At 31.4% G+C, this 21,683-nt stretch overlaps 1 protein-coding gene across 1 annotated transcript in view; it reads left to right on the top strand.

The window, feature by feature from the left end:
- The window catches only part of ndfip2 (Nedd4 family interacting protein 2), a 40,482-nt gene extending 21,996 nt beyond the window's left edge, over positions 1 to 18,486 (top strand). The window contains 5 exon segments of the mRNA NM_213347.2: positions 3,374 to 3,461; positions 6,904 to 7,028; positions 7,396 to 7,462; positions 9,119 to 9,224; positions 14,020 to 18,486. Coding sequence (NP_998512.2) covers positions 3,374 to 3,461; positions 6,904 to 7,028; positions 7,396 to 7,462; positions 9,119 to 9,222 — 384 coding nt within the window. The 3' untranslated portion in view covers positions 9,223 to 9,224; positions 14,020 to 18,486.
- The last annotated feature ends 3,197 nt before the right edge of the window (positions 18,487 to 21,683 follow it).

The following is a 21,683-nucleotide window of genomic DNA, read 5'->3' as shown; positions in this document are numbered from 1 at the left end:
TTTTGGAGGATGTGGTGTGCCATAAAAGCCTTGACCTAGAAAGAGAATCCCTCAGAAACTCTGATTTCTCTGAGCTCAAATCTAGATGTGTTATGCAATGCAGCCCCAAAAAGTATTTGAGCGCTCTTAAGATTGTGTGAATGTCGTCGCATTCGATAACGGAATGTCAAAGCAGCTGACATCTGCAAACAAACACGGCTTTTCTCAGAACTAACTTCCCTTTTGTGAGCCTTTTTTTGCTGTGACTTTCACACAGTGCGTTCAAGGTGATGTGTTTGAAACAGAATGCAAAACTGCTACTTGCTGAATACTAACACATTTAAAATGGTGCATAGTTTAAATGTTCAGGGTCTATGTATTCATTTAAAGGTGCTTTATGTAAGTTTTTAACTCTTCTAAAGCATTAAAAATACCATAATATGTGTGCAGATGTTTAAGAAACATGCTAAGTGAACATTCTTGTTTATGTGTTTTTTTCGATTCCTTTAACCCGCCAAATGCCAGTTCAGCCAATTATATTTCAGCTCCCCGGGTTTCCTTGATTGAAAACAGCCTATTTCATTAATTCAGTCAGGAAGGCTCTCTAAGCATGCATCCGCAACCATAATGCATCCTCCGGTGGACAGAGTTCCACATGACGTGGTTATTAATTATTAAATTATATAAATATTACGAACGTAAACATTTGGTGAGCAGGGTATATTGTAGGACCGTGTACAAACAACACAATAAGTAATAAGGTTTGCAGTGATAAGCAGTTTAACAGAGTTGCAACACGACAGAAATTCATAAACAGCCATTCTTAAGCACACAATAGTGCACTCACTGCACTCCAATGAAATGGTAAGGTTTATAATCTAATTAATACATATTAAACCTCTTTAACAATATTAAGGCGATGCGGTGGTGCAGTAGGTAGTGCTGTCGCCTCACTGAAAGAAGGTCGCTGGTTCGAGCCTCGGCTGGGTCAGTTGGCGTTTTTGTGTGGAGTTTGCATGTTCTCCTCGTGTTTGCTCAGGTTTCTTCCGGGTGCTCCGGTTTCCCCCACAAGTCCAAAGATATGTGGTATAGGTGAATTGGGTAAGCTAAACTGTCTGTAGTGCATGTGTGTGAATGAGTGTGTATGGATGTTTTCCAGGGATGGGTTGCAGCAGGAAAGGTATCCGCTGCGTAAAACGTTTGATGGAAAAGTTGGTGGTTCATTCCGCTGTGGCGACCCCAGATTAATAAAGGGACTAAGCCAAAAAAAAAGAATGAATGAGTGAATGAATGAACATTATTAAATGTAGATGCTAAAATACTGATATGTGTCGCCTTGCACATTTTGTCTCAGAATTTTCCAAAGCATTTTTGATTCACTTGTAATGTTGACTACTGTAGAATACAAATTTAAATAACTCCAGAAACAGAATAAATCAGAGTATTTTTGAAGACTTTTGCTTGTTATGGAAGCTCAACAGCTCTGTTTGAAGCTTTTGTAGGGATGGAGTTTTACTGGGTGTTGCTGAAGGCGTAGGCTTGATCATAAAGGAGCAATTCACATAAAAAATGGTAATTATGCCATTTACTCGCCCTCACGCCATTCCAACGCAGTGCAACACAAACCATTGTGTAAAAACTTCAATATTGATCAACAGTGGATTCTTACAGTGATGGTGAAAGTAAAGGACTATGTGGCTAAAAAAAAAAGAAAAAAAAAAAGATGAGGCATAAAAAATAAAAAAATAAACAAAATATAAAATTAAATTACATTAAATGAAAAAAAAGATAAAATATAAAGAAAAATATAATAAAAAATAATAACAAAATAAAATCTTAAATAAATCAATAAAATCTCCCTACGTTTTCGTGGGTTTCCTCCGGGTGCTCCTGTTTAGCTGAATTATTTGGCAGTTCATTCCGCTGTGGTGACCACGGATTAATAAAGGGACTAAGCCGACAAGAAAATTAAGGAATGAAATCAATAAAATAAAATCAAATCTAAAATAAATAAATGTAAAAATAAAAATAAACTACAAAATACAATAAAATAAAATGAAAATAAGATATAAATAAAATAAACTAAAATAAAAAATACAATTTAAATAAAATAAGATAAATAAAAATAAAATATGAATAAAAAAAAATAAGAAAAAAAAAATAATAAAATAAGAAAAAAAAAACATTCTTAAAAATTAAATTAAAAAATAAACCAAGTAGTTCTGCAGTCAGACTTTTGCATATATTCAGAAGCATTATTTTTCCTTTTTTATTGCAGCTTGAATTTTCTGAAACGTAATATCAGGTCTGTTCATGAGGAATCACTTGCTGAATTCCTCATCATACAAAGCTGTTATGTGACATCCGAGCACATAAATTATAGCATGGAAGCCATATTGACCAGTGACTTTCAGATCTTTTAATTTATATTTTAGCCAATTTATACTGTACAAAAATTATGTTGTAAATATAAAGGTAATTTGTACTAAATAACATATTAACATTTTGTATTCATCAATTTTATTTTATTGACATTTTATTTAAATTTAAATGTTATATTATTTATATTGGTTGTTTTTTTAAATCAATGATTATAGCAGTATATTTATTTGGTTAGCTTTTAACTTATTTTTCATTATTTAATTAATATAAACGTCTAATATAAACATTTATTTTAGTGAAATATTTATTTCCTTTCTTTTAAGTTCTATATTTATTTAGTAACCATGTAAACATGGTTATATCTATTTATTTTAATTATTTTAATTATTTATTTAATAATTTTTTATTATTTATTTATTTAGATTTGAATTATTTGTGTATTTTGAAGCAATTTTTATTTGCCTTTATTGAAAAGGCCTTGTGCAAAGTATTTGTTGTTGAGTGAATTATGGCATTGGAACATTGTGAATGTTTCCTTTTAAAAGCAAAACAAAGATGAAATTCACAGCACATTCATTGCAAATACCCTTGAACTGGAAAAAGGCTGTTCTGAAGGGGCTGTCCCAGCTTTTGGAGCACTCCAAATGTCTTTGTATACATAATAAGAAGTCATCAAGCTTTGGAAAGGCAGAAAATCAAGATTTGTATCACTTTTTTTATCATTTAATTTTGTCTATAATTGAAGTGACTCTTCCAGAGAATTCGATAGAGAAAACTGCAGAGATTTTGATTCAGAATAAGACAGGAGTTTTTTTAGTTCATTTTGGCATCTGTACCTTTAGTATATGCAAATATCCTCTGCTGTTCTTGGATAGCATAACATTTTAATTCATTTTTGTTAGTTTTTAGTTCACTTTTGCCTTTAAATGCACTTCTGAAACACTTACTATATATTTTATTATTATTTTTTTTATTATGTTTTATATTTATTATGCATCTGCCTTTTGGAAAGGATGAAGATTTTCCGGTTCGGGATGACTTCAGTGATGCAGATCAGCTGAGAGTGGGAAATGATGGGATCTTTATGCTGGCCTTCTTCAGTAAGTCATGTATACTCTTTATCAGTCAAACACCGGCATCAAAATAATGTAGTATATGTACAATATATATTTATTTACTACTTTTAAGATGTTTTTCTCTCTTTTTGTAAGCATGTATAGCATTTTTTTAAAGAGATCTTAACATGAGTCAGATTAATTATGTTTTATTTCTACAAAGCAAAATTGTTACTCTGAATGATGATGGAAAATAATTTCATTTGTACTTTGGTGTTTTTTTTTTTGCAAATGTTATCTAAAGCATGACAAAACACCTCAGTTTAATATGCATTCTTTGCACATAAAATCACGTTTGCACTTTTGGTTTCAAGCAGACACCCAAAAGGCTCATCTTGAGTTTGTCCTGTGTTTTTATACACATATTTTGGAATAGCAGCATATTATTGTAATCATACCAGGATAAAAAATGCTTGCACACCTCGTTTGTTGCTGAAATGGATACACATGCAGCCAGAAATTAATGATAGATATTTACATTATTCATACGATAACGATAATTATACCAATGCGAATTACAGGGGGGTTTGGTGCATTGACACCCCCCAAATAACTCTTGATCCCACCTGAAGGACGTCAAAACAAAATGCATTGGGAGTCTGTCCTTTATAGTGAGAAGTAGTTTTATCCTATCTGTATCTTAAATAGCAAATTTAATAATTACAATAAAAGTTCATATAAAAATACATTTGACCACCCCTGTAATGGATCATACCATTGTAAATGCATAATTGCGCCAATCAGTCTATGCGAGGGAAAAATATCCGCACATCTAGAGCACCGATAGACAAAGTATTTAAAAGACACTTTTCGCATAAAATAGCTGTTTGTATCTAGATATAGCCTCACAGTGAAGTAAAATTAGCATCGTTTTCATAGTTTGATCTAGAGTAACCACTCAATTAAATAATCAGCGGTTACTGTCAGAATACACTAAATATAAGCCTACCTCAAAACACTGAAAACTTGCATTTGTTTTATTGATAAATTTGATGTAATTTAAACACATACATTTTATTAACTAAATGTATTAACTATTTATTAACCAGCATGTATTACACAAACTAAAACTACTGAAAAAGTTGACTCCACCCCCCGATTGTCAATGTATAATTTACACCCTGCATTATTCATTAAATTACCCTAACGTTAAACCTAAACCCAACCACCACCGTAATGTAGAACAGTACTTATACAGAGTATTATTTATTAAATTACCAATTAAATTGTATTTTATTAACGTCCACCCCCACCCCAACTCTAAACCTACCCTTAACAGCAATGTAAACATACTAATGTTGTACAGCGTCACAAACATTATGCTATAGTGAAGAGAGGATCCACAGCTGGATCCCATCTAGACTTTGCCACGTAGTACTGCATTAGTGATCGTTGTGCGCCCTCTGGTGGTAGTGCGTTGTGTTGCAGTCTGTGTGTTTTCATAAACAGTAAATCGTGTTTACATTCATTACAGAATTCTTCCAGATATCATGTTTTTTTTGTATTAATCATTAAATAACTTTTTTTTTCAACAGAACAAAGACATTAATTCATAAAAGTTTAGAATCACTCGAGTCTGAGTAAATGCTGAGCACTTTCTTTTTTGTGAGTGTAGACTATCCCTTTAAGCTGGCATTTCAGAACCTCATTTGGTAAACTATTATGGTTATTTGCCCACTACACATTAATTAGGATGTACTAATTTTTGAACTTGTTTTTTTTTTTGTTAAATTACTTCTGGTTGTGGCTTTTTCTAATGTTTATGCACAAATATTGTATTGCTAAGCAGATGAGATCTGTACTCATTCATGCTGGGCAGACTATATATACTTATGTTTTGTGATTTCATATACTTAAAAAAAAAAGCACATTTAATTCATGCACGGTGCCCAAAATTTAAAATAAAGAGGCTTCAAAGTTCAGCCTTAAGTACAAAGTGATTACTGTGTGTTTGTATAATGCTATTTTGTATTTTATTTTAATTTTAATGTATTTATTTTTTATTATTAGTTCAAATTTACAGGCTGAAAAGACTATATAATGAAATATATTAATATATCAACATAAAAACAAAAACAGAATACAGTAATAAGTATAAATAATGCAAAAAAAATACAGAAAAACAACATAAACAAATACCCCCTGACACCGCAAAATTCCCCAACATCATAAGAGCCCGTGGCAGCATCCACTTTCGTTCACCAGAAAGTCAACGTCGGCCACCCTCTTCAATTAAACATAAACACATAACTGTATACTTAATATAAACAGTAATGACAGTCAAATACCGCTGTATAAAGAAAGTCATATAAATAAACCAAATATAAGTAGTTCCAGTTAACGAGTATATAACTAAAATAAATTATTAAAAATAATAATAATTAAATCATATAAAAACAAACATCTAACGAAATGCAGAAAAGAAATAAGTTAACTATTCATTCATTCATTCATTCATTCTTTTTCTTGTCGGCTTATTTCCTTTATTAACCCGAGGTCGCCACAGCGGAATGAACCACCAACTTATCCAGCTAGTTTTTACACGGCGGATACCTTTCCAGCTGCAACCCATCTCTGGGAAACATCCACACACACATTCACACACACACACTCATACACTATGGACAATTAAGCCTACCCAATTCACCACATGTCTTTGGACTGTGGGGGAAACCGGAGCACCCGGAGGAAACCCACACGACGCCAGGGAGAACATGCAAACTCCACACAGAAATGCCAACTGAGCCGAGATTCGAACCAGCGACCTTCTTGCTGTGAGGCAACAGCACTACCTACTGCACCACTGCCTCGCCTTATAAGTTAACTACCGAAACAAAAATAAATAATACTAATAATAGTAATAACAACCTCAACCAACAACAACAAAATATAAAATATACGTGAATAAATGAAATCATCTCAGCTCTCAGGTCTTACGTCCTCTGAAACAGAATATTAAAGTTTTACATGGAGAGCAGAGGTGTTTATACCGAACATGTTTATGGACTTTTTATTCGTTGCATACATTGAAGTAATGCTTTCACACGTCAAAAATACTGACTGTCAGGGTCACCAACCCTGTTCCTGGAGAGCCACCTTCCTGCAGAATTCAGTCCCGACCCTGATCAAACACACCTGAACCAATTAATAGTACCTAAAGCAGCACTTGATAATTACAAACAGGTGAGTTTGGTCAGGATTGCAACTGAAATCTGCAGGAAGGTAGCTCTCCAGGAACAGGGTTGGTGACCCCTGACTTAAAACCTTGTTAAACTACAAAAGGAAGAGGGTTTGGACAGAGCATCAGTGTCTCTTGTCTCAGCCATCGCGTGCAATGTTTACGTGACCTCTCTATAATGCTATTTCTATATTCTTTTCAGTCATTCTCCATCAATGTAGCATTTTCTCTTTCTGTTTCTATGACCAGTGGCCTTTCTTTTCAACTGGATCGGGTTTTGCTTGTCCTTCTGTTTGACCAATACCATTGCTGGTCGATATGGTGCTATCTGCGGCTTTGGCCTTTCTCTTATCAAGTGGATCCTGATTGTCAGGGTGAGTCTCGGAGTTCCATTACTACAGAGTTCATTCTGTTACTCAGAATACATTAATTAATTAAAAAAGTGATTATCTAAAACGGGGGTCACCAATCCTGGTCCTGGAGGGCCGGTGTCCTTGCAGGATTTAGCTCCAACTTGCCTCCACACATCTGCTTGGATGTTTCAAGTATTCCAAGTAAGACCTTGATTAGCTTGTTCAGGTGTGTTTGATTAGGGTTGGAGCTAAAATCTGCAGGACACCGGCCCTCCAGGAACAAGTTTGGTAACCCACGTAATAATTAATAGACTTTAACTATAATGACCATTAAAAACAACTGGCTCAGATTGTGATTTGTGATTTTTAATGGTTCTCTACTTTTCAGTTTTCAGATTACTTTACCGGGTACTTCAATGGACAGTACTGGCTCTGGTGGATTTTCCTGGTTCTTGGTGAGATTTTTAAAATTATTTAATTGTTATTTTCTTTATTAATTATTATTTTTCAAACGAAGGTTAAACTGAGTATGTATAGTTTGGTGGTGTAATCATATCAAAATGAGTGTCAAAATAATAGTTTAGGTTTGCCTAAAGTCAGTCCCGACCCATTATTTAATTTAATTCTCTACCGCCATCTGCTGGTTAACTGACTACAATAACAAATTCAAATTCAATTCAGTTAATAATACAGCTGTGGAAAAACTATAGGTGGATTTATTAGGAATGTTTTTGACTAAAATGTTAAAATATTGTTTAATTCTATAAATATCTGATAACATTTTATCCAAATCTGAAATAAAAATATTGTCATTTATAGCATTTTGTTTGACATGAAACAGCAATTGGTCAGAATAACAAATACAATGTTTACAAATTTTTATTTGTTGTGATTTGAAAATCAGGGTTATCCCAACAAATATACATTTCTTAACTTTTTTTGGCATTGTGTTGTCTAAAAATGAATGTAAATAGCTTAAAACAATTTTTTTTGTTATTTTATGCGAGTATTAATGATCTATATTACAATATTTGTATTTTATTTTGGGAAAGAAATGTCTTTAAAACTTTACAGAAAAATAAAAAAAGCTTACGTTTTACTAACAAACAACTATAAATCATAACATTTTAATCCTGATTTTTACAGATTTATGCAGGCTACATACAGTTGAAATCAAAATGATAGCCCTTCTGTAATGTTTTAATTATTTAAAATATTAAATATGTGAACTTTTCTGAACATCACTTATGAAATATACAGTTGAAGTCAGAATTATTAGCCCCCCTTAAATTTATTTTTTTCCTTTTTTGAATGTTTCGCAAATGCAGATCAAGGAAATTTTCACAGTATGTCTGATAATGTTTTTTCTTCTGGAGAAAGTCTTATTTAATTTATTTCGGCTAGAATAAAAGCGTTTTTAAAAAAATTTTTAAACACCATTTAAGATCAAAATTATTAGCCCCTTTAAGCTATATTTTTTTTTTGATTGTCTGCAGAACAAACCATCAACATACATTGACTTGCCTAATTACCCTAACCTGCCTAGTTAAGCCTTTAATTTTTTACTTTACGATGTATCGAAGTTTCTTGAAAAATATCAAGTCAAATATTATTTACTGTCATCATGGTAAATATAAAACAAATCAGTTATTATAAATGAGTTATTAAAACTATAATGTTTAGAAATGTGTTGAAACATCTTCTCTCTGTTTAACAGAAATTGGGGAAAAAATAAACAGGGGGGGCTAATAATTTGGACGGGCTAATATTTCTGACTCCTACATCACAGAATCAAGGGATAATATTTTTGCTTTCAACTGTATGTACACATTTTGAATGTTCAACAACATATAATTTTAAACAATAAATAATTGCTGCAGTTTTGTATTTGCTGCTATTTATAAAGCACTTTTAATGCCATGATTTGACCCAAAGCGCTGTACAGAAATTGGTTGCACTTATTTCCTCTTCATGAATATGTGGTGGTGTTTGTTAAGCCCTGATATGAATAAAACATTCATTTTCAAGGCCTTTTCATCTGATAGATGGAGTGGCCAGAGCCCTGACCTGATCCAGGTTTCGATCTTTAACCTGTTTTCCTTCCTCCCCAGGGCTCCTGCTGTTCTTCAGAGGGTTTGTGAACTACCTGAAAGTGCGTAACATGTCAGAAAGCATGGTTTCCTCACTCAGAACCCGCTTCTTCCTCCTGTACTAGAGGTGAGGATGACTTTACACACACTTATAAAAGAGCAGAACGTCCATTCAAATTGATTCGTAGCATTTTTTTTTTGTGCATTAGAATGTATCCTAAGCTAAAAAAAGAAGAATAAAATAACTAATATTAATACATTAGCTTGGTTTGCAGAAGGCTCCTATTATAATGTAATTCAGTTTAATAACAGTAGCATATATACAGTTGGTCAAAATTATTAGCCCTGTTAAGGAATTTGTGTGTTTTAACTGAGATTTTCAACACATTTCTAAACTTAATAGTTTTAATAACCAATTTGTAATCACTGATATCTTTTCCATAATGACAGTAAATAATATTTTACTAAACATTTTGCAAGATACTAGTATTTAGCTTAAAGTGACATTTAAAGGTTTAACTTCGGTTTATTTATTTATTTATTTATTTATTTGTTTATGTGTGTATGTATGTATTTATTTATTGCTTTATTTTTTATATATTTATTTATTATGTATGTATTTATTTGTTTATTTATTTATTGTTTTATTTATTTATTTATTTATTATGTATTTATTTGTGTATTTATGTATGTATATATTTATTTATTGCTTTATTTATTTATTTATTTATTTTGTATTTATTTGTTTATGTATGTATGTATGTATGTATGTATGTATGTATGTATGTATGTATGTATGTATTTATTTATTTGTTTATGTGTGTATGTATGTATTTATTTATTTATTGCTTTATTTTTATATATTTATTTATTATGTATGTATTTATTTGTTTATTTATTTATTATTTTATTTATTTATTTATTTATTATGTATTTATTTGTGTATTTATGTATGTATATATTTATTTATTGCTTTATTTATTTATTTATTTATTTTGTATTTATTTGTTTATGTATGTATGTATGTATGTATGTATGTATGTATGTATGTATGTATGTATTTATTTATTTATTTATTTATTTATTTTGGGCTAATAATATTCACTTTAAAAAGTCTTAAAAAAATATTTAATAAAAGAAGCATTGTTTTCACCAGAAGAACATATTAGGATCTATTGTGAAAATATTCTGGCTCTTTTAAACATCACTTGAGACATTTTTGGAATAGAAAACAAAATTTAGGGCGAAAAAATTACACTTCAACCATCTTAAACACAAATCTTGTATTTACATACCACAATATGCTTTTTTAGGATTACAGTGCAACCCCAAAACACTTTTTCAGGGTATCCTCAGGGTCTTAAAAAGTCCTTAAATGTTTTAAAGTGACTGTAATATTGTTTTGTAGGTCAAAAATCTTTTTAAACGTGTCTTAATTTTCCTTTGTTCATGTAAAGCTACCCAGCCACACATCCAATCACGAACAAAACTTTTAGAACGGTTTGTTGTGCATTCATTTAGTTTTTAAAGAGTTTTATATGTTGTTAATTGTGTTAAATAGTTGTAAAAATATATGTATATATCTAGGATCTGCTTGTTTTGAGGAATTATTACAAATATCTGGCTACAAATAACTAGAATTATAGGCAAATCATATTACATAGGGCAAGTACATTTTTCCTTATGGGCCATTAAAAAATCCTGTGTAAGTGTGGAATTTTATTCCTTATGGTCTTAAAAAGGTCTTAAAGTCTTAAATTTGACTTTGTGAAACCAGCAGAAACCCTGTCTTTGTTCAATCAAATTAACATGCACAGTTTGCACATTATACACATTTATCATGATCACTTATTCTTGTATGCATTACTGTGAGTACTGTATAGAATAAATATACCATCTGTTCCTCTAAAACTTATTTCACTCCACATTTTGACATTTTTACAAACATTATTTGAAATATGTGTGCATTTTGCTTCGATACGTTTCCAGTTTTATACATTTTATTTGATTCAGACATCAAAACAGGACATCTTTACCCATGCATTTAGCTTTTACAACAGAATATTGTTATTCCAGTAGTTGTGTTTAGCTGTATTGAGGACATAGGGCAAGAAATAGTACACAGTAAAACATTATATGACAAAAAGTCATGAAAACAAAGGTTTTATGCTACTTATTAGTTACTAATTAATCAGGTTTCAACAAAATTGTTTGAATTATATAAGGTTTAACTTAATATTTGTATTCAGTTTGACAAATGTAAGTCGCAATGACAAGAAAAAAATTATTTGATTCAGCTAAACAATTTAAGGCAGTAAGATTTATAATTTTTTTTACAGTGTAGCTTTAGTTAGGTTTGATCATTTTCATCTTTTGCAAACAAAATGTTTAATCTCATTTTCTTTTAGTATCATATGATTGCCTATTAAAAATGGTAATGTTATTTGAGTTTACTTTAATTGTATATATTATTTATGTCTGTTTTATTAAAGTGCATTTTATTTGTTTTAATATTTGGTACAGAAAATTGGTCAATAATGAGTGATGCAATTACTGTTTAATTACATTCATTCTAATCAATTATTTAATAGACATTGCAATTTGAGCAGGTTAAGTGTGTTTTGGGCTGAAATAATTTTATTGAAATGATTATATTTATTCAGATTTTATTATCCTTTACTTTAAAGTATAGTATTATATTAGTATTATGTGTAGTATAGTATTATAATATCATCTTTTTAATGTGTTAATATGTTTGACTGCTGCTACTAAATACTTTAACAGACCAAAGCTGTCACTTTTTTTTTTTTTTTTTCCCCTGTGGTAAGCTTAATTACTGTGGCTGTCATGTTATGTGTTTAACGTTGCCTTGAGAAGAAACATTTCCTCTTTGGTCAGGAATTGCCTAATATGCATAATTACCAAGCTGGAAAATAACCAAGCAAAACACACGCATAGCCAAAAATTCTCTTTTGATATTTGAGATAACTCGTTTGCTCTCAGATGACTTAATAAAAAGGGGAAAACAAAAGGTAAACATGCTTTTACTGATGCTGATTTAGGGCTGCATGATATTAGAAAAATCTAGCATTGCGAATTATTATTATTATTATTATTATTATTATTATTATTATTATTATAATTGTTATTGTTATTATTGTAATTATTTTTTATTATTATTTTTATAGCGATATATATATATATATATATATATATATATATATATATATATATATATATATATATATATATATATATATATATATATATATATATATATATATAGCATTTTGATAAATAACTTAATATCTCTATTTGGCAGGAATTAATGATGTAAGATCCATTGATTGAGATGATTTTGCAGTGGGAGTGCATCTCTTTAAAATCTGATAAGCAATCTATAACATTTTTGGGGTCCCCTGACAAATTTTGATGTAGTCTGTGCTATTTGCGGTGCATTTCTTTATTTGCATGTGTTTTTTCATGAATAATAATCTAAAAATACAATCAAGTAAAAGATTTTAAAAATGTGTTTTACCGTTTTTCGAGTTTTTAACAGTATTCAAGTTTAGTAATTAAATGATAAACATAATATATATTTTTTAAATTACTTGTTGTTAAAGTTACAAATGGTACAATTTATTGTGCCTGAATGCTTTTAACATGTAAATTAATTACTTAACTCAGTGCTAATTACAGTCCTCATGTATATATATAATTTAAATAAAATAAATATTTATAAATAAAACAAACCTTGAGTCAAAAACAAAATATAAAAGTCACAATGTCATAAATAAAATCAAACTTTCAGTCATTAGAACTATGATTTATGAGTTGCATATAACTGTGATAAGTGACAAATATTTCTGTGAGTTACAAATATTTCTGTGTACAAATATTGCTTGATTAAATTTTTTTAATCACTAAAACTAAAATGAATTAGTCATAGTTTAAATATTTTTGTGTACGTTCATTAGTTTCAACAGATTATTTTAAAATAAATGACATTGATTTATGATTTCAATGTTACATTATGTGGCAAATGTATTTATTTCATAAATAATTTAACTGTATTATTATTATTATTATTATTATTATTATTATTATTATTATTGTTATTATTATTAATATAATCATTATTAATATTATTATTATCATTATTGTTGTTGTTATTATTTTGTAATCATCATCATTATTTTTATCATTATTATTATTAATGTTATTATTGTTGTTGTTATTATTATTATCATCATCATTATTATTATTATTATTATTATTATTATTATTAATGTTGTTATAATTACTATTATTATTATTATCCTCATCATTATGATTATGATTATGATTATTATTATTATTATTATTATTATTACTATTAATGTTATGGTTATTATTATTATTATTATCATCATCATTATTATTAAAATTTTATTCATGTTATTATTATTATTCATGTTATTATGGTTATTATTATTATTACTATTATTATTATTATTATTATTATTATTATTTATTAATGTTATTATTTTAATCATTATTATTATTATTATTATTATTATTATTATTGAGTCTAGTTATATTCTAATGCTAGGTTAATTCTGTATGTAGAAAATACCAATTAAAATAACAAAAGATGTTATATTATACATGTTTTACACCACACTGTGGAAGTGCCTTTATTTTATTGAAGCAGGCAAACACTTTTTTTTTTTTTTTTTTTGAGGGAATTGGTGGGGGATTTGTTCCAGAGTTCAAGAAGAACTGATTATGCTTTTGTTAACTTGGACATGCAAGCCGGATGTAATTTGCTTCATTGATAATGGCTCTCATAACCTTGCTTGTATGCAGTTTGCACAATGAAGGCCGTGGTGGCAAATCTCCAGAAAACAAGCTTCACTCTCATTCACTCTGTCTCTTTCAAGGTCGCCTCACCAAAACATTCCTCCCTAATGTGAAATTCCTTCATGATTTGCAACCCGTCAAATGAACTGGACTGGATCCCACTGAGGGGAAGAGGATGAAGAGAGAGAGAGAAAAAAATCAAAGACAAAACGAGTATCTCTGCCAAATGTTCTGAACTCAACCCGGTGAATATGAACTCTGAACGAGTGCAAATCAGCTCCCAGTATTCAGTTTTTTCAGAACTTCCCTGCCTCCCAAAAACTTCTTAATACTGTATTGCAAACATACACACACAAAAACTTACCAAACATTGCATGAAATGTAATGGATTTATGTGTATCAGCAAAAATGACTAGAAAATATGCAGTCCAGACCAATGTTGGGTACGTTACTTCAAAATAGTAATTATTAGTTACTAATTGTATCATTAAATTACCTTGTCTGAAAAGTAGCTTAATTGCTCAATATTTTATTTAATTACTTAACTCAGTGCTACTTAAAATCATCGTAAATATCAAGCATGTGCATCACTGTTTCTTCATCATGTGTAATCGTCTTTGCTTAGTTCTTTGCTTAGTCCAAAGTGCAAAATTTTCATATGTGTCTTTTTTTCCTGTATTTAAATCCGGAATTTTTTTTCACACACACAAACCTTGCACACCGAGTCCAATACATATGAATTAATCTATTGCAAAATAATTCATAAAACAATAGATGAATTACCGGTGTGCTAACATTCAGGATATGCGCTTGCAGCGAGGTTGCAGTAAAAAACCATGAGCTCTAGCATTTACAGCGAGGGAATGACATCCGCTGCCGTACAGAGTTTGTTGTTGCCTTAGAAATAAGTTCTATTGATTACATATTATATATATTATTTACATAATGCTTTCAGCATATTATAACAGCTCGTCACCCAGTGATAAACACAGTTATTCTGCAAAATTAACGGTAAAGTGAGCGGCGTTCGTCTGACAGGTCCATTTGCAATAGCACCCTCCCAATAGATATTGGGTAAGATGAAATGGCCAAGCATACAGCCCCAAATATACAACTATCTCATTGAAACTCCAAGTGTTTTTACAAGAGAAGTTAAAGGCCTGTAAGTCTTTGGATGCCAACAATTTTGTTCTGTGTGGTCATGTGCAAGAAATAATGCTCCATGATTACCAGATTGAAAACTTTGTAGTACCAAAAACCGAGGTTCTGCCTAGCCAAAGACAAGGAAAGAAGACGGAGCTATACAAGGGCTGGCTAATCATCAACAAGCAAAACAACGGCATTCTGACAGCGAACTGCACCTGTAGCAGGGTATGTGAACTTGCATGTTTATATTTCAATCTAAGCATTCAGTGTCGGCAGTTTAATTCACCATACTTAACTGTTTTTGCTAAAATCATTGCTGCAATCAAAAGCGGGTAATGTTTATGATTCAGCATAGCGTGAACTTACCTGATCTAAAATGAGAAGTGCAGAGTCCAGCATTTTTAATTAGGTCCTCACTCCATTCAGCTCCCCTTTAGCCAAAGACATCTGCAGTTGGCATTAAAACCAGTGTGGTGTACGGTAAAAGTTAAGTTTTGTTGAAGCCTGCATTGTTTATAGCAGGGGTGCTCAATCCTGTTCCTGGAGATCTACCTATCTGTACAGTTTAGCTCAGGGATGGGCAAACTTGATCCTCAAGGGCCGGTGTCCCTGCAGAGTTTTGTTCCAACACTAGTCAAACACACCTGAACAAACTAATCAGTGTCTTCAAGATCACTTGAACTCTATAGGGAGGTCTGTTTGAATAGGGTTGGAGCTAAACTTTGCAGGACACCGGCCCTCCAGGACAGAGATTGCCCACCCCTGGTTTAGCTCCTACCCTGATCAAACCCACCTGAACCAATTAATTAGGACCTGAAATCCACTTGATAATTACAGACAGGTGTGTTTGATAAGGGTTGCAACTGAAATCTGCAGTAAGGTAGGTCTCCAGGAACAGGATTGGCCACCCCTGGTTTATAGTGTATGTGACATATTCTGAGACAAAAACGTAATGTGCACGTAATGCACCTTTTTGTAATAACAGAGGTTTAATAACAGAAATTTACCAGAAAACTTAACTTAAGGAAATTTCTGTAATTTAATGTCAGTTATTTTACGTTTTTTTTTCGTCACCCCAGCTGCCGTATATAAACCATAAAGTTACGGATTTTTTTTACAATACACATTTTGTAATAGACGTGCCAGACACGAAAGCTTGTAACAACAGTAACTAAAGAGGGTGGTGCTTAGCGAAGGGTCAGTTGCTGGATTATATTGAGCATATAGTGTCACACAAGAGGACATGGTTTTCAATGACAAAATCTATCATTGTTTTAGAAATGTGTATATAAAAAAATAGCCACTTGTAAAATTAGGCATCTTTTCAATTTATAATACTTGCCAAATATATGCTTGAGCCAAAATACATAATAACACAGCAGTTTTTATAGAAGTCAAATAAATGATGACATTTACTGCATTTTAATTGCTACTCATATTCAGTTCCCTACAGTGAAAATGCTACGTCACATCAACAAACTGATTTGGGCTGTTGAATTTATGCACTGCATTAAGGGTGCTTTCACACTAGCACTTTTGGTCAGCACCCAGGTTCATTTGACGTCATAGTACGGTACGTTTAGCTAGTGTGAACGTGTCTTCTGAACTCGGGTGCGCAACCGTGAACCGTACCGAAGTCCGCCTGAAAGAGGTGGTCTGGGGTACGGTTCATGAGAACTCTAGTATGGTTCACTTCTGATGTAAATGCAATCATACCAAATAACGGAAGTGAAACGCCAACTGTACAACAAACTATTGTTTTCATAACGTTCGTTCGTTCGTTCGTGTGTGTGTCTGTGCCACGTTTCGTAACTTGGTGACGCGTGCGGGACTGAGCCAGGGCAAACACAGTGATGCACAGGGATGTCTGCTTGTCTGCTCCAAAAACAGCTCCTGCAGACACGTTGTGATGTCTTGAATGTTTCTAACATTTTTGAGGCAGATGGACGCGAGTCGCTTTCTGCATGTCCAAAACTAAAAGCTTCAGTTAAAGCAGAATGACCGTGATGTGCGGACGTCTTTCCATTTTGGCACTTGCTTTCGTGACTGTCGCCTAGCAACGGCTGTAAACAAAACAGCAGCTCAGTGATGCAAGCGTACCGGGGTTCAGAAGGAAAAAAGACAGTATGAACACAAAACAACCGAGGAGGTGGCAAGGGGAGACAATCGAACTTGGGTACGGTCCAGGCAATTGAACCAAGTGTGAAAGCACCCTAAAAGATCTGCGCGGGACTAAATTTTAAATCCCGCTTCCGCCAGGTTTTAGCCCGAACCCGACCGCTCCTGCTTGTATTCAGCATTTGTTGTCCCGCTGCCCGACCCGCCCTGCCCCGTTTTCTACCCGCCACGCCCGTTCCTGCTAAAGAGTGGGGGGAGAACTAAACCGAAAACTACCCAGCTATACAGAGTCCAGACAGCCTATAACAAGCTGTCTGTATCAACACACACACACACACACACACACACACACACACACATAAGCACCAAGCAAGTGACAAACACACACACACCAACACCAACAAACAAGCTAAACGCAGCATCACTCTGTCTCATTCACACACATACATATGCGAGCGAGCGAGTCGGGAGCGATATTGCTAGACTGCCGCTCCCGTCCAAAATTAAACCAGTTACTGACCGCTCCCGTGCTTTTTTTGGAAATGTATTCCCATGCCGCAGAAATCTGGTCGGGTCCCGCGGCTGCAAAATGCAGACCTCTACCCTAAATAACTAATTAGATTACCTAAAAAATAAAGAGAATCCTTTACTTTTTTCAGATTAAAAGTAATTTAATTACACCCAACACTGGTCAAGACCTCCTATGCAATGTCTTTTAACAAACTTGGTTAGATTGATGCTACTAGACTAGTTTAATTCCCTTTTGCTTCATTGCATCCAAGGCCTTGATTGCATTGCAGTATCAATGAGAGAAGAATAGTTTTAGGTAGAATTTGACTAGTAAGCTATAATTGCAGTTTCTCCTCTTCTTAACTCTCGCTTAACTTTATAGTAAATGATTAAGTAACTTCATTGATGTGTTTCGAACTGGAAACGGAATTTGTACTTATCCTGAAATATATATTTGCCTTTTGCACCTTGGTTTAGTTTCCCTCATCCCTCTTTTTATTTCAGTGTTTGTTGTTATTAAGTTGTGCTCAAGCTGTGACCTGCTTAGATGACTTTAGTTACTTGAATGCCTGAATGCTAATGTCATTTGTTTCTATTAATCACAAGCCTCTTCAGCAATATCAGATATTCAGACAAATGCATGGTTAACTCAGCGGATTAACTGACTGATCCAGTAAACAGACAATACTTAAGGATTTTGGATGAGATGATTGTGTGCTGTATGTTTATTCTCTTGTCTTGCATAATGCCAATAAAATTGGAAACTCTGCGTACTTTTTTTTCCTCTTCTTTTTGGATTTTTGTTTTAAGCTTATTTCTGAGTATTTCACTCATTTGCTGGTTAGTAATTAAAACCACTATTATATTTCAGCGGTGTTAATATGTTTATAATCGTCTATTCATTAATTCATACTGCATTTATAGAGAGGAATAAGTTATAATTATATAATTATATTTAATTAATACAGTTGGTTATCTACTATTAATTAATTAATTAACTTATCCATTAATTTATTCATCCATTCATCCAGACAGACATTTACAGTCTTCTATTCATCTTAAATGCAGATGAATAAGTGATCAATGCTTTAAATTGTATTTTATTTATTTATTTATTGATTCATTCATTCATCCATACAGAAATTTACAATCTTCTATTTACCTCAAATTCATGTGGATTTAAAGAGACGAATAAGTTTTCAATACTTTTAACTGTAATTGTTATTTATTTATTTGTTTATTTATTTGTTCGTTCTTTAGTTCATTCATCCATACAGAAATGTGTAGTCTTCTATCATCTTAAATGCATGTGGATTTAAAGAGAAGAATTAGTGATCAATACTTTTAACTGTTAATTTATTTATTTATTTATTCATACATACGTTCATTGGTTCACTCATCCATACAGAAATTTGCAATCTTTTATTCATCTTAAATTCATGTGGATTTAAAGAGATGAATAAGTGATCAATACTTTTAACTGTAATAGTTTATTTATTTGTTCATTAATTCATACAGAAATGTGTAATCTTCTATTCTTTTTAAATGCATATGGATTTAAAGAGATTAATAAGTTATCAGTAATTTTAACTGTAATTGTCTTTCATTTAATTATTCATTCATTCATCCATCCATCCATAAAGAAATTTACAATCTTCTGTTCATCTTAAATGCATGCTGGATTTAAAGAGATGAATGAGTGATCAATACTTTTAACTGTTATTGTTATGTATGTTTTAATTATTTTATTAAATTAATTAATTAATAATGTATTCATTCATTCATTCATTCATCCATACAGAAATGTGTAGTCTTCTATTCATCTTAAATGCATGTGGATTTAAAGAGATGAATTAGTGATCAATACATGTAACTGTAATTATTATTTATCTATTTGTTTATTTATACATTTGTTCATTCATTCATTCATTCATTTATTCACTCATCCATACAGACATTTGCAATCTTCTATTCATCTTAAATTCATGTGGATTTAAAGAGATGAATAAGTGATTAATACTTTAAACTGTATTTATTTGATTATTTATTTACTCATTCATTCATTCATTTATCCATTCGTTCATTCATCCATGGAAAAATTTACAATCTGAAATGCATGCTGGATTTAAAGAGATGAATAAGTGATCAATACTTTTAACTGTAGTTGTATTTTATTTATTTATTCATTCATTCGTTCATTCATTCATTCATACAGACATTTAAATTTATAGAGATGAAAAAGGTATAAATACTTTAAATTGTAATTTTATTCATTCATACAGATATTTACAGTCTTCTATTCATCTTAAATGCATGTGGATTTATAGAGATGAATAAATGATCAATACTTTTAACTTTATTTATTTATTTATTTATTTATTTATTTATATACATTCATCCATACAGAAATTTGCTATCTTCTATTCATCTTAAATACATGCTGGATTTAAAGAGATTAATAAGTGATCAATACTTTTAATTGTATTAGTATTTTATTAATTTTTTTACACATATATATAAACAGAAATATACAATATACACTTTAAAATGTCACACATTGGTCTTTTAAAGACAAAAGCGAATCATAATCATAATTTATGCTAATTTGTTTTTGCAATGTCACTTAAAAAATAATAATAAAAATGAAAGAATATTTAAAAATAGCATGTGCGGTGTCATAAAAATAACATCCATACACAACAATCTCTCATACAAAACTGGCATCCATACCAACACACCCATAATTATAATTACATCATTTTAATTCATCTAGATTGCAGTGCTTAAATGCTGAAAACAGGAAAAAGGCGATTATATGCTGCATGCAAAGGCCAAACATGAAGAAATGTGCCAAGATATTACACTTTTTTTTTCTTTTCTTCTTTTCTTCACTATTTTGAAGCCTTGCCAACTAAGTGGAGGCCTGTTAACAAAGAATGCAAGACATTTTGCTTAAACAACACTATGAAATACTGCTGCTTTAATGGGAACATTTCGTCTCGATCATCCTGACAGGAACTATTTTTGTACCTAGAGTGCAAAAGATTTATGAAAGGAAATGACTTTGGCCAATTTTTATCCTGTTTGCATTAACACTGACAAAATTATCAACCAAAAATAGGCCACAATTAACAATAAGGTTTCATTAACGTTAGGTCATGTGTTTACTTATTACTAACAATAATTCAGGATTTGTATATCATAGTTTTATTATTAAAGTTAACTTCTGACTCCAAGTATTAGAGTTAACATGAACTAACAATGAACTACTTTTTTTTATTAAATGTGACCTATTATGCTAAAATCACTTTTAGAAGGTGTTTAAACACCATTGTGTTGCAGCAGTGTGTGAATATAACCAGCTTTTAATAGTAAAAATGTATTAATCTAATTTTTTTATAACCACTCTTGATAAAAATAGTCTGCAGAAACACTTTGATTGACATTTTCCCTTTGTACGTGTCATCAGAGGGGAAATAAGCCCCGCCCATCAGTGACTATCTCTCCCTCATTAGCATAAAAGGTTAGTCTTGTTTTTGAATCTACCACTATGCTGACACACAGGCATTTGTAGCTCCGCCCTTTAAAAAAAAAACACACAATCTCATTTAAATTTAAAGCGACAGTCACCAAAATGGCCTAAAAGGGTTAGTTTCAAGGGTTAGGTATTTTGATGTAATGTAATATATGTGAATGTGTTACACACAAATAAATAAACCAGACTTAAATGTTCATAGATGCACAAGTGTGGTAAATGTGATGCTAAATGACGTATAACACTTTGATTTTTAATGCACCAATGCTGTAAAACCTTGAGACTATCAGAGTTGCATATTACAGACAATCACATATGAATGTTGTTCATTCAGTTCCATAATAAGTACCAAATCAACATCTTCACCACCAATATCCATCCACTTAAAAACGATTTCTTCATCTCTACCACTAAGGGGCACTTTTTCATCTAACC

This window comes from Danio rerio, chromosome 1 (genome assembly GCF_049306965.1).
Source record: "Danio rerio strain Tuebingen ecotype United States chromosome 1, GRCz12tu, whole genome shotgun sequence".
NCBI classification, from domain to species: domain Eukaryota; kingdom Metazoa; phylum Chordata; class Actinopteri; order Cypriniformes; family Danionidae; genus Danio; species Danio rerio.
This window is presented reverse-complemented; position numbering and strand designations above follow the sequence as displayed.